At 33.5% G+C, this 15,092-nt stretch overlaps 1 protein-coding gene and 1 pseudogene across 1 annotated transcript; both read right to left on the reverse strand.

Annotated features, from left to right (window-relative positions):
• Positions 1-915: 915 nt before the first annotated feature.
• On the reverse strand, positions 916-7,325 carry LOC131608846 (defective in cullin neddylation protein AAR3). The gene is made up of 9 exons (XM_058880424.1): positions 7,111-7,325; positions 6,131-6,263; positions 4,644-4,695; positions 4,274-4,349; positions 4,072-4,154; positions 3,546-3,642; positions 3,180-3,225; positions 1,842-1,915; positions 916-1,408 (listed from the first exon to the last, which is right to left on the reverse strand). The coding sequence occupies exons 1-9, from the start codon at positions 7,157-7,159 to the stop codon at positions 1,083-1,085; spliced, it is 936 nt and encodes a 311-aa protein (XP_058736407.1). The 5' UTR covers positions 7,160-7,325; the 3' UTR covers positions 916-1,082.
• Positions 7,326-11,949: 4,624 nt separating this feature from the next.
• Positions 11,950-15,092, reverse strand: LOC131613173 (F-box protein At4g02760-like; annotated as a pseudogene).

A 15,092-nucleotide genomic window follows, 5' to 3' on the forward strand; every position in this document is an offset into this window, starting at 1 on the left:
ATTTTGAATCTTACAATGCATAATTGTTAATTAATTGTAAAATTCTTTAAGCTTCACTTTATTCCTTGCGTGTGGTATTATGCATTGGACGAGGGTTTCCAAAGTGTAAGCCCATTTTCCTGAAATGAATTCAATTGGGTGTTAGCTTTGAACCCAAGGCATTCTTGGGTGTGGCCTTCACTTTAAGTTGGTCTAGTATCAAAGGGAAAGAGCCTAAACTATTCATTCACCACCAAGAAAAAGACCATGGGGAAGATAAGTTGCTCAGTTTTGTGGGAAAATAGAGCGTGTCACTATATGCCTTTGGCATTTATCGCATCTTTGGATGTTAACTTGATGTCTTTAAGGAGGATCTTAGTATGTTCCTACTCTTATGTCCTCTCTTACTTAACCACTTTCCTTTGCTGTCCTCAATCTCACTATCCATCGCGATCATTTATTGGTATTCAGTCATTCTTAATACAACCCATTATTCTAAAAGACCGATATTCTCTTGACCTCAGCCAGGTAGGAACAATGTCCTTACATTTATTTTTTATGCATCTTAAAACATACTTTAAAAATGTGTTTAGTTCAATTTTTTAAGTTTGAAAATCAATTCTTGAGTGTTGTGAATCAATTCTTAAGTGTTGTGAATCAATGAACCTCTCATTATGTTAAGTGTTTTCAATGTGTCCTGATTGTTGTATTACGTAAAGCAAATGTGCTAGTTGATCATAGTGTACACTCGAGCATTCATAAGCAAACTGCAGAGGTAATAACAGTTGAAAACTTCACACAGTATTTTAATAAAAGTCTCAAAATATGCAGACACAACTTCAAATTATTATTACATATGATAAATAGTCCACTACCAGAAATATTGAGAAAGTAGAATTACATGATTATTACTCATACAAAATAGAATACACCGACTCGCAAAAGCAATTTGTATATACTCTATAAAAAGAAAAAAATAAATAAATAGTCAAGTACCAGAAACAATGAGGAAGTGCAGTAACATAATTATTGTTGATCCAAAATAAAATACATCCAACTTTTTCAAGCAATTTGTATATACTTAACCTATTAAGGGTGCTGCTTCATCTAAAGGAAGCTCTTCTCTCTCTACCAAACTGCACATAAGAACTAGTTGAGAGTAGTCCTGCAAATCCCTTTGACAGACAACCTTCAACTGCACATTGGGACTTAGATGAACACAACGGGCTATTCTGTCTACTAGTATCCATGGACTCCTCAAGTGTATTATTTCCTTGTGGATTGTCCTCCTCGCAATCTGCAACACCGTACGATCTACCTCTTTTACAGTTTGACAAATTCATCTCCTCGGATAAATCAGCACACTCCATATAGTCTTTTCTTGCTTCCTCGGTTAACTTTCTCTTTAGACCAGCAAAACTTTTTCGCCCTGTATGAAAACCAAAATCGAACTCTACATTTAGGGCCTTGGTTGGTAAACAGTTTAAGTTTATGTATCTGCTTTGGATAAACAACTTATTTGCAACTTATAGCACAAATGTTTATCAAAATACGTGCTTATGATAATAAGTTTGCATAAAATGTTTTTATAACAAAAGATAAAATACTGTTAAATTGTTTTTATATATGTTATGAGTTGTTTTCACTAGCTATCTTGATTGAGCTTATAAAAATAAGCTAAAAACAGTTTCTGGACAAGTCGAAAGATGTTCCTATAAAATCCTTCAAACAGTTTTGTAAGTGATTAACTATGTAGATTAGCTCAAATATGTCAAATCCAAATTGACTTTAATTATATACCAGAAAGACTGAATTTTCTCATATCAGTGAATGGATGTAAGTAGTAAATTCAATTAACTGACCAGGAATTGACAGAGATTCAGGATCACCACAGTTACACTGGAAGTTGGAATTTTCATAATACGATCCCGGTTGCCTGCAGGATAAAATTCAGTCAGTTCAAATTTATCAAGAAACAAGTGCCTAAGTACATATGGATGGTCCTTCTCGTGATTCTCACTCATTTTATTAGAGAAGATTTTCTATGTTTCTTTTGCTTCTATTTCCTTAAGTTTCTCCATGATTCAAGAATGAACATTAATTGTTCTTAGAAATTGGGTTGGACCTAACTTAACCTTACAAAACCGGCTTGTAAGGTGATAGATTTCAAGGTTTAATAAACACTACACGGGTCATATAATGTGGAACTGAATTCACCCCTTCATATCCAACACAATGAAGGTGTTAAAGGCTGCAATGATGACAACACAAATTTTGGAATTAGGCGGCTAGGGGCGGACTGTAATGAAGGCGGAATTTCCAACACACCTCTCACGCTCAGGCCCAAATAGAACTTGAAGTGTGGACGATGCGGGAAGCCCAACAACATAACTAAGATAAGTTTGACACTATTTTAAAATTTGGATTAGGCCTAACTCAACCTTACGAAACCAGCTTGTAAGGGGAGGGTTGCCCAAGCTATATAAACACTACATAGACCATATCTCTAAGCAATACCATATCTCTAAGCAATGTGGAACTGAATTCACCTCTTCATACCCAACACAACTAAGGTGTTGGAGGCTGCAATGAAGGAAACCCAAATGTCGCAATTAAACAGCTAGGGGGTGGACCACAATGAAGGAGGAATTTCCAACAGTTGTATTCTCATTACTTGAAACCAGCCTTTGGCTAAGGAATAAACATAACAGCATTCACCCTATTTCTTTACTAACAAAAATCTTAAAGCATACTTATCAACAATAAAAAACAATCTTAAGTATTAAAAAGACAACAGCTGAGAACTGGTTTACATGTTTTTCATGAAATTAACTTACTCAACATTTTACTCTATCTACATGACATCAACCAAAACCAATAAATTTTAATCAAAGTTGTTTATCGTAGGCAGCATTATTAAAATCTCACTATGCCATAGTGCTGTAGTGTCACTATAGCTGACAACATTTTGTAATAAATAACATATCAGAGATCAATAACGGTTTGTCCAAATTCTGCTATGTTAACAGAACTGGTAGTAATTAATCAACCATTTAGAATCTTAGAGGATTATATTATCAATCAATGCCATCAAGCTTCTATCAAAAACAAATATTTTAGCAAATCCAACAATAATAACTTTATCATCAAAATCCCTATAAGAACTCAAGATGCCTTGTTTGGCCATAAAGAAACCTAACCTGTACATATGCTCGACAAAATCATCTATCAAAATAGGCCAAGCGCCTGCAAGCACAAAAATAGCATTGCATCCATTAGTAAAAACATCATGACTACCCTGGTTGGCATCCTTCTAATGCATATTCCTCAAGTAATCATATTCAACAAACTTCTAATTTAACCTTCCATTTTTTAAAATGCAAGTGTTTCCAAACAGAGAAAATTCAAATAGACATGCAGATGCAGCATGAGGAGCAAAAGTGAGAAGACCGTGCAAATATTAATGTATTGAAAAAAGATTTAATGACCTGAAGAGGGATATAAAGTACAAATTTCTGCAACTATGTAGCTAGTTGTAAAATGTCAACAAAGAGAACAGGCAGTACCTTCGGGATCGTATGCATCTAGATTATCACGCGTACACAAGCTGAAAGACAGAACCTGTTGCCATGTATCCTCAGATATGTTGTATCGTTGATTTTTCTAAAGAAAAAGTGATAGATCAGTTTCCCATGGAAAAGTTAAATGAAAATAATAAGACCCTACTAGGTTGTACAGATGGATTGGCCCACAGGTTATATAAAATGGACCTCTTAGACGGAGATTTAAATTAGTTGAGACTTGAGAGAATAAGTATCCCTAACCCTAGATCAGGGTTATATAGGATTGCGCACAAGCTCAAAGTTTTTTACCTAGCTGAGACTTGTGAGACATTCAAATTTATTTTCACATAACTTTACAGTGATAAAATATTGCATTAAAAAGATGAAAAAGTGTGCACATTATCATTTGAAATCTGCCATACATTTTTTTATAAATATTTCCATAATAACACCACCTGTTGCTCGTGAGATTCAAGTACTTCAAATTCAACAAGGACGACGAGTTGTATTATTGTAAGCATTATTGTACCTCAATAAATTCACACCAGGGTTGGAGCAATGGAAACCGCCCATTAAGAACTAATTTCCAAGCAGTCACTGCCTTGCTTACGGCTGCAAATTTTCAAATTTTGGAAAACAAAGGATAACTAGTGAGTGAGTAAACATTCTACTTCACCATTGAAATGATTAAATAGAAGACTGTACATGAATAATTTATCTGAGATACTTACTGATGTTCTTTTGACCATTTTCGCGACACATGAAGAAAACAAATTCATAGAACCGAGAGAACTCGGAAAGGGTTGCCTAGAGAGAGAAACACGAGAAGTATGTCAGAAAGGAAACAATAAAATGAATGCAATAACTCTTAGCATCGTGCTAGATATTTTTTCTTGTCTCTCCTCATAGTATAGAAAATACACAACCTCTCAAAATGTCACTTTTGAAGTCTCACTACCGCAAATGATATAAATAAATGTTTTCTTTTATGTTTGGGAAAAGAAAATGTTTAAACCCTGCTTGTGTACTTGTAGAAAGAAATCGTTATGTTAGATAAACATATATATGCATGACTGGTTGTGCTAAAAAAAGGAAACTGACCATCAAACCCAGCCGTGACATGAGCATTGAAAGTTCATCAAAAATAGTTGCCCTGAAAATTTAACACGTCATGAAATTTTAAGATAGAGAAGAAAGATGCCCACTTGGTGCAATCGTGCAATTTTATAAACATTTAAATTTCATTAATCTATACATGGTACAGAAGTAACTTTGAGATAAACATGACAAAGACAACCACAAAAAGGTGGAGACTCCACCGTGGAGAAGAAAAACAAATTTGTTTCTGTAGAAGCAGAACTTTAATGCAGACAGCAAATGTAAAAGCACAAAAGATCCAGGCATGACTATGAAAAAACTGCCAGAATTCAGCTCAAGCATGCCTTCACTTTTTCCAATACAAGCATTTCAAGAAACTAGAGCTTGAAATTATTAAGTAAACTACAGATCTGATAGATGGCGAGTGTTAGTAAACTCGGACCGACGAGTTCGACAAGCTTAACTGGGAACCGGACCCATAGCAGGTCCAGTCATGCATTTGAATTGCTTCTGCCACTAAATTGGTTATAAACTGATTAAATCGGTCAAAACCAACCCATTTCGATTCAAAAGAAAACTGGCCCTCTCGCCTTTCAATATCTGTTGCAGCTTACTAGTGTTTCAAGGCGAGTCTTTTCAATGTTTGTTAGTAATTAATTAACTTCTTTTGTTGACTGATAGTAATTGGAATTCAATGCGCTGCTTTTCCAACTTCATAAGCGGCGGACATCATGAAGCCCACTTGTAAGCAGCAGCAATTTCATAATTATTAGTCTAGTAAAAGCTTTAATATAGTTGGCTAAAAGAATGAAACTTACACTGGTGGGATTCGATACCAAATAAAATGCTTGAGCACGGATTTATCACGTGTGCTGGTAGCACTAAAGATAAATGACATTCTCTTCATTAAATATATGATATCTATCATGGAAATTTATTGATTAATATACATCAATTCATGCAGTTCAACTAGTGACCCACTAGTTCAATAACTAATAGAAGGTGCTAGAAAGAGAAACTTCTAGATTATACAATGTACTGCTCTAAACTAGAGCTAGGCACACAAAATAGTTGGCAATTGGTGCAAAAGAATGCAGCAGAAGAACACAACAGTAGACAGTTAAAGCAGAAGCTAACAGCATAGTAATCATGATTCATAAAAATCTCATTCACAGAAACCAATAAATTAGTATCAAACCATAGATCAGTAGCTTTCCTAGAGTATTCAAGAATCACAAACATCAAAATAAATCATATTACTAGAACTAGGGCGCTTTCAATAAAGGTCCGAAACCATGATCTAAACCACAACATAACGGCTTTCGATGTTGTATAAACTAAAATGAGACATCAATTAAGGCCACGTTTAACCGTGATTCTCCGCAATATCAATAATCGTGACAAAACCATTACCACAGCCGCTATTTAAAACCCTGAGTCGAACAACTATTTGAAAACTATCCTAAAAAAAAACTCAGAGAGAAACAAACCCTGTACAAACTCTGGACTCCACCAACTTTGAGAGCTGTGTCAGTGCCTCCCTTGAAACCTTAGCCTTCTGAAACTCACTGTCTTGTCTATACCCTTCTTCACCAATAACAACTGCATGTCCAGATTTTATATCTATACAAACCACAAACAAACTCAAAACATCAAATATATAACTTAAGAGAGTTAAATTTATTCTTAGTCCAACAAATTTTTTATTTTTTTTCCTAATTCATGTATCAAAGGTTTTAAAAAACAATCACAATCGCATAAAGGCTTTCGCGATTTCGGTCAATACAGGTATTACGACACTACGACACTGATTGAGGTCGTCGCAGTGTTAATCAACCACAATTTGTTCTTTAACATAAAAACCGTGAATAACAGTATCGGTATAAGCATATGCTAATACTATTTTGTCACGGTCGCAATTAAAACCTACGAAATATCAAAGGTTTTAAAAAATGGTCGCAATCGTGTAAAGGCTTTCACGATTTCGATAAGTACAGATGTTACAACACTGATTGCAGTAGACGTCGCAGTGTAAATTAGAATTAACCACAATTTGTTCTTTAACATAAAAACGGTGAATAACATTATCGATATCACCATCTGTCAATACTATTTTGTCGCGGCCACGATGAAAACCTATGAACTATCAAAGGTTTTAAAAAACAGTCGCGTAAAGACTTTCGCAATTTCGATCAGTAGAGGTGTCACGACACTAATTGCGGTCATCGCAGTATAAATTAACCATAATTTTTTCTAACATAAAAACGGTGAATAACGGTATCAGTATCAGCACCAGCATCTGCCAATACCGTTTTGTCGCGGCCGTTTCTTAAAACCTATGAACTATATCCAGTGACTACAAATTACAAAACTGCATGCAATTACTTCAACATACTTAACCCTAAAAGCTGAATTCAACGATTCAAAAGGGGAAAACAAGAATTGGCACATAACAGGTGGGAGAGATTACCACAGAATCTTCGGTAAATCTCGAAGATGTCGATCTGAGATGCATCCATGGGGAAGAAACTTGCCCTCTCGAAGTTCTTCGAGCAAGTGGCGAAGGATGAAGGTGAGGTAGAAAACCGTAATGTAACAAAATAGATATTTATTTTCAAATTTTTTGAGACTTAATTAAGGTGCTATAAGTTTTATATGTATACTCACACGAAAAGATTACTGTTAAATCTTCAATAAGATTATAAGATTTGTTTTTAAATGGAAAGTTAGTTGTTAGGCTGTGTTGATGGTTGGGTTGGATCGGATTTGGATTAGTCTCTTGTCTAGAATTTATTTTGTCACCTTTTTAGTTTAATCTTGCACTCCCACATAATGAGCCTCAGGCTCATGTTACTTTTATGCCCTTAATAAATATTTTTTATTTTTGAAAAATACGGTAAGATATTGGATTTTTTTGCGTTTATATGAAAAATATTAGATATTGCAAAAAAAAAAATTAATGGACATTTTGAGATTTTTCAAAGAAATATGGAAAATTGCAATAAAAACACATTGATTTTTGGTAAATATTTGAAGAAATATCAAATTTTTTGAAATGTTTTGTATATTTTAGATTTTTGAAAAATGATGGTAGTTCGTATTCGATAGGCAAAAAAATTTAACATTACCGAATTTTTCAAAAAATTCGATAAACTTCTAAACATTTTGAAAAATCCGGTAGTGTTGAATATTATTATTTTTTTGCTTATTAAATAAGATCTATTGATTTTTTTAAAAAATTCGAAAAATTACAAAAGATATCGGATTTTATCAAAAAAAATGCATATCAAACTTTTTAAATACATTATTGGATATTTCAATTTATACCGGATTTTTTACTTGTTCTATAAGATTTTTTTACAAAATTTTGTCAATTATGACAACGGTAATATGAGTATTATGAAAATATATGGGTGTCATGTCAAACTGTGAGGGTGGCAGAATAAATTTTCTCTGTTATTTAATTCGTTTAAATTTTAACGGGTTGGATTCATCATCAATCCATAACTTTAAGGTCAAAATGGAATCAAGCTGAGTCGTTCATTTATGGATTGGGATGGGTTGTGCTTCAAATAAAAAATATTTTTATAAAAGAAAACTGTAAGACAATTCAATGCAATATCACTCGTTTCTAACACTCAAATTGGATGAAACATATCATATAATATTTAATGAAATTCATCAACACAATATAACATTTGATAGAAAATCCCACATGACACGTGATTTTTCATAAAATACGTAAGTTGGAAATAATACAAAAGAACATAAGAAAAAAGCAAATAAAAAACAACATTAAATTTTAGAATTACATAAATTTATTGATGTTGTATTGGTGGTAAATAAAAAATGGAAAAATTATTGTTAGTAGTGTGATATTAATTTTATGTTTTCATTTAAAATAAGGGTTAAATAAGTTTTTTATCCCTCTAAATATAACGGTTTTCAACTTTAGTCCCTCTAAACATTTCCTTCAAAGAACGGTCCTCCTAAAAAATTTAATTTTAACTTTTTGTCCCTACTGCAATTTAGCGACGACTTTTACAATTTAGCGACGGTTTTTGATTTAGCGACAAATTTATTGACAATTTTAGCTACGATTTTGCCATGAGGGACCAAAAGTTAAGATTAAAATTTTTAGGAGGATCATTCTTTGAATAAAATATATAGAGGGACTAAAGTTGAAAACCGCTATATTTATAGGGACCAAAAACATATTTAACCCTTAAAATAATAATAGAAATAAAAAAAGAGAAAATGGGTGATGCACTGACAGTGTAAAAAAGTTTTACACTGTCAACCAATCACGACCATGAATCAGGACAAGTCAGACTGTAATTTTAAAAAAAACTTATATGACATGGCAAAACGATTTGTTTCTATTGGATGACAGTGTAAAACTTTTTTACACTGTCAATGCACTACCTTTAACCTCATAAAAAAATCACTAATGTCATATCAATGGGTTGGGTCAATGGGTCTGCGAATTGAAAAATATAAATCTGATACTTGAACCAAAACTTTACAAGTTGTTGTGGGTTGGTTTAGGTATACTCTAAACATATTTGAATAATTTATGAATTTGTTAGCCTTGGGTCAACGAGTTTGCAAGTCGACTTGCACCATTGAACACTTCTTTAGTTAGTGTAGATTATAAATTTTAAAATATCAAAATTTATAGGTAATAAGTATAAGATAATAACTTTCAATATTACAATTGATTTATAAATATATTTATCTATATCGATATTATTGAATTAATGTAATTCTTCTTAAATGATTTATTTTTAAAAGACTCTTGTATAATTGAATTTATTTTTAAAAAAAATTGGCAAATGTTTGTAATATCCACCATTCAAAGTATGCTTACTCACACCATTACCATTTATTCCTAACTTATTGCCTGTTGGGAGTGTCATTTGTAGTGGAGTAATGAACAAGAGTAAACTAGTAATGGTTGCTTAGATCAAAATGTGTAAACCTTCCATGGTGGATTAGGCTTAAGATCCCTTATTAGACTTAATTAGGCATTTAACCTAAATTTTGGACGGGGTCTGATAACAAGTAAAGAATCTCGGACAACCATTCTCAATGGCAGAATTTTCAAATCTTATGGAATAGTCAAACATAATATTTTTCCACTCTTTGGTTTAACATCAAAATTGAATACAACACCATCAAGAATAACTTCGGTTGGTCTCTAGGGAGAGGAACTTCTATCAATTTTTGGCAGGATTCTTGGTGTATCCCACCTTTGATCCTCGAAACATGTTTATAGTCCCTTCAAAGTCAAGATATCTAAGTGCACTCCAAAGTTGTAGAGATCATTTTTCATGTTCAATAAGAATTTTCTATTGATTGGACCACGATCTTCCCTTTTATTCTTCAAATGATTCATTATTCTCTCTTACACAACACCATGTATGAAGACATCATAATTTGTCCCTCTTACACATTAGAAAATTGGTGGCTTGCTTACACTACTAACCGATCGAAGAAATGCTATTTGGTTCTAAAAGCTCCATCAATTTCATCATCAACAATTTGTGGGAAGCTATAAATTGGGCTAGGATCAAAAATCACATTCCAAATGTCATGTAATCAATATCCAAGATAAAACCTCAGATGCATCTGACTGGAACTAATTCCTCAATCACTTCATCTTCCTCTCTAGATGACTTTAAGATCATCAAGGATTTCAATACCTTCATCAAGCCTCCAAAAAATGCCTCAAATCATATAAGTAAAATCACACCATCCTCTTCTTGATTAGATAAAATACAATTGTGATGATGCATACAATCATGATCTCTTTCCGTCCAGATGTAGTGTAATTTTTTAGATGAACATGGAAACTTTATCTTAGCCTTTGTTGATCAAGTCATTCGGTAATTTTTAACTCTTATTGAGTTCTTTGAAGTCCTTAGAGTCATGCAGATCGCAATGGAAAAGTGTTGAACAAAGCTTTTGATTGAAACTCATTCCAATATTGTGGTGTAAGCCTTCTACAAGCCATGTTTGGTACCTTGGCAAGTAAGAAATACGTGGACACTTGTATGATTTTTTTTCACATAGACACTTTTTATTTCTCACATCTATAGATAAGTTAATTCATGCGCAAACTTTTTATTAATTTTGATCTCTTATCGAATTTCTATCCATTTTTGAATTCATTCCTATTAGCATTAGAAATGACTTCGTACAAAATTGACTAAGAATGTCTTTCTTTAAATTTTCTTCCTTTTGATGGGTTAGTGGCTTCTCTTTCTCCGATAAAGTTTCATTTTCTCAATATATAAAACTTTATTCCAAACAAGAATATTACAATTTAAAATACCTTATCTATTGATTCAATAAAAATAAATTATTTAAGTTGGATATTCGTGAAATTTAATATTTATTAGAAATCATTAAGTAGGATAATATGTAATTATTTATAAAATAAGTTGATCATTTTCTATAGAGGGAGAATACATTAATAATTTTCCAATGACATTTAATAAAATAAAGTATGAAATTGGTAGCCAAACTAACGCATGACGCACTCTAAAAGATAACGAACAATAATGGACGAACTGCTAGCCAACCATCCAGTCATAATGGACGTCCTCATCATATTATCACAAATATATAATAAACTTTGAGAAAAAGTATAAGTGTATAGGATTGTTACCACTATAAGGGTACAACTGACTGCCACAGTCCTTACCTTCCAAAGGAATCCCTTTCCAAGTCTGTGGTAGGTGTACGCCAATGTAGTCTCTCCCCAGTTGTACCCCTGGACACGTGCGGTATCCAATAAGTACGCCAGGTTAACGACATATGTGTACAACAAGCTCGTGTCCACAAACAATTGGGTGCCTAAAAAATATAGAAAGTAACATCTCAGCGCCCACTACCTGTGTATATCCACCTCATCATCGTCGCCAGCATCTACTTGTGCCTCAAGGAGCTCGACATCATACTGTGTTATGAAGCAAAATCTAAACCCTAACAAAACTAGAGAAAAGTTGTAAAACTAAGAGAAAGATAAAACTAAACTATTAAAATTAAACTTCATTTCTTTTCATTCATACCTAATGTCTCAATGAGACTACAATATACAGTACTTCTAATGATAATAAACTTAAAGGCTCAAACACTACTAAAATCTCAATTCAACCAAACATTCAAAATAGAATAAAAACTAACATTATATTACTAATTAAAATATCTTATTGCACCTCCTATCATTATCCACCCCTTCAAAATCAACCTTGTCCTCAAGGTTGCAAAAAATATTATAGGCATTAATCTTTCCTGCATCCCACTATGTGAAAGAAGAATTAGTAGGCATAATGCTAGAGTTGTAGCACTTGTGATACCAGTCAGCCTCACATGCTAAGCCTTTTCTATTGGATATCTCAAGATGTATAAACAGTTTGAAATCTCCTTCAAAATTGCTGTCAACATCCTAGTAACTTCCATCCCTTTGAGATGCATGCAATTCCTTAAAATTAAGACCTCGAGCAAATTCCCATCGTTGGAGCTTCCATGGTTTCTTAAGAAATTTCCAGTGATTGAATATGATGTTGAAAAATCAACATATTTCAGTTTCCGAAATCCCTTAACCAGTGTGCAAACTTTACAATCATGTAGCTTAAACCCTCGAAGAGATAAAGAGGTTAGATGAGGACAATTATTTACTAGCTCAGAACAGGTTTGCATTTTCAAGTTGTCATCTCTACCTATTCTGGAAGACTCGAAAAAAAACACTTCCTCAAGTGGTAGTTAGCACTTACTAAGATTAGAGTTTGCCTCATTTCAACATGGATTCCAACAATTTCCAAATCAAGGAGAGAAAGGCATGCTGGCAATGCACAACAAAGGGATGAGTTGTCTATTCTCTCAATGATGTACAGGTGTAACATTCCCAAAAGATCCCCCGGTGCACCACCCTCTGCGCTTAAAGGGTTTAAACAGTATCTTGTAAGAATGGGTGATTCTTTCCCTTGACGAAACCTCTTTTCATTCCATGAAAATTTAGGCGCCTCTAAAATAGCTTTTCTGACGGTAGAAACTGTAACACCCTTCTAAAACCCCCGCGGAATATCAAATAAATTCAGAGTAAAACATAAACAAGGGCATTACAACTCCAAAATATTTAAAACATTAAATCATGTCATGCCTTATGAGGAACATCAAAACATATTATTCAGTAATCATGTTAACACAGTGGAAAATACTTCAAAACTGAATAACATAAAACATCGGTATTCAACACCAAGAATTCATCGATTTAAAACCAACAAAACATTATTCCAATATAGGGAAAATAATCCATCAAACAACTTAAAAATAAACGTCCCATAGTGTTACAAGACCAGAGCATGACATCGACAGAACCGAACTAAACAAAGTAACTCTACGAGTTATCCTCACCAAGCACAAGCCGCTACTACTTAATCTGAAAAATATCAACAGTAAGGGTGAATCTCATTCGCAATTAACAAATGTTATAAGCTCATAAACAATAAAATATCGTGCATATTATTCACCCAATTGCAATATATTCAGATTTACAACCAATATACATCAATCACACAAAATAAATCAATCACATCATATTATAATATTGGAAATCTTCCATTCATGTTATAATAATACATACATACTAATGCAATGCAACTACAAGCATACGGTACCAATCCATGGGATTAACTCATCTCATCGATCCACCACGAACAGGATACGGCTACTTCTACTCACTAATTCTGCGCAACGGGAATTAGTTACCGCTGATCCAACACCACCAAGATACAGCTACAATTATGATTATGTATGCATGCACCACCTTAAGCATGCTAATCATCAACACCAAACAATTTGAACAATCTTTATCATGTTTTAACACCGAACAACAATCATTATATAATTCACACTGAATACAAAACTTCATTATAAACATGTTGTCACAACAAATCCACATTGTCACATTAGCCAATTCATGCACACAATGTACAAAGACAACACCAAATATTTTAAATATAGGTATTAAAATAAAGCCGGCTACTGTCCAACACATCATTTAAGTATATAGAACATTTCATTAGCTTCACGACGCTCAAAACCGCGCTTAAAACGGACTTACGGTTCGAAAGTTATGAGTTTTAGAAAATATTTTTTTTTCCAAAAAGCTATAGCGTAACCGGTTGCACAAATGGCGTAACCGGTTACGTCCACGAAAATGTTAATTTTTTTCAGAAAACCTTCAGTGTAACCGGTTACAGGAATAGCGTAATCGGTTAGGATTGGCGTAACTCTATTCGCTATTATTCTAAACATGTCGTAACCGGTTACAGAAATAGCGTAACTGATTAAGAATTCAAAAAAAATGCAAAATTTGGAACAAAACACTCAGCGTAACCGGTTACGTAACCGATTACAGTCCCTTCTGCAATAGCAACTTCGTTTTTTACAGCACTTCAGCCTCTCCACTCAACCCAAATCATACCCGTTCAATTATAACACAATTAATGAGCTAATTTCAGAGATTTCACACAAAGTTATTAAGCAATAAGTCTATTTCACATCACCAATCATCCACCAACATTCCATTGCATAAAATTTATGAATTTGAGCCCTAAACATCAAAACCCCAAAACCTAACATACATCCCAATCGAAACAAGTAATACACAATCAATCTTATCACCTATGTACCGATAATAGAGATTAATTGGAAGAATCTCCTTACCTCAAAGGTTGATCTTGGGTTCTTCCTCTTCTTCACTCTTTTGCACTTCTTCAGCTTTCACGTTCTCTGCTTCCTTCTCTTTTTTCTCTTTTTCTTCTAATTTACAATTTTCCACTTTTTCCTTATTTTATGAAAAATGAAAATTCACTTTAGTAAGGGCCTATCCCTCAGCACCCCCTTTTACTAAACACGACATCAAGCCCAATAACCTCATTTTCCATAATTCTCCAATAAATCCAATAAAATGCCAAATAGTCCCAATAAATAATTTAATTTAAATTAATTAAGGAAAAATATGAGGTGTTACAGAAACCAATGGTTGAAAAAATCCAGGAGAAGAAACAGTAGCAGGGACAACACCAAGTTTAAGAGACCTTAATGCCTTTCCAACTCGCTGAATCATCATAGTGGACACTATGACATTGTTAACCTTAAGGATAAGTGTTGTCAAATCCATATTCTGATAGCACAGAGGATCTTTAGTACAATTGCTAAAAAAAATGAACAAGTCGCAGATACTTAGCACAGGCTTTGAGTATCAAGCATCAAAAATATATCTTCCTCTTCTTTCTCGAGATAGTGTTGAACGAATTGGTTTAGAAAACACGCCAGGAAAAGTGACAATGGTTGAATGACAATCTTATCTGGTGGTTTTGGTGGAATCGCAAAATTAGCATTATCGTGAAACCCTCTGTTGTTGATTTGAGGCTCGCCCAT

The sequence above is a fragment of the Vicia villosa genome, linkage group LG6 (assembly GCF_029867415.1).
Source record: "Vicia villosa cultivar HV-30 ecotype Madison, WI linkage group LG6, Vvil1.0, whole genome shotgun sequence".
Classification (NCBI taxonomy): domain Eukaryota; kingdom Viridiplantae; phylum Streptophyta; class Magnoliopsida; order Fabales; family Fabaceae; genus Vicia; species Vicia villosa.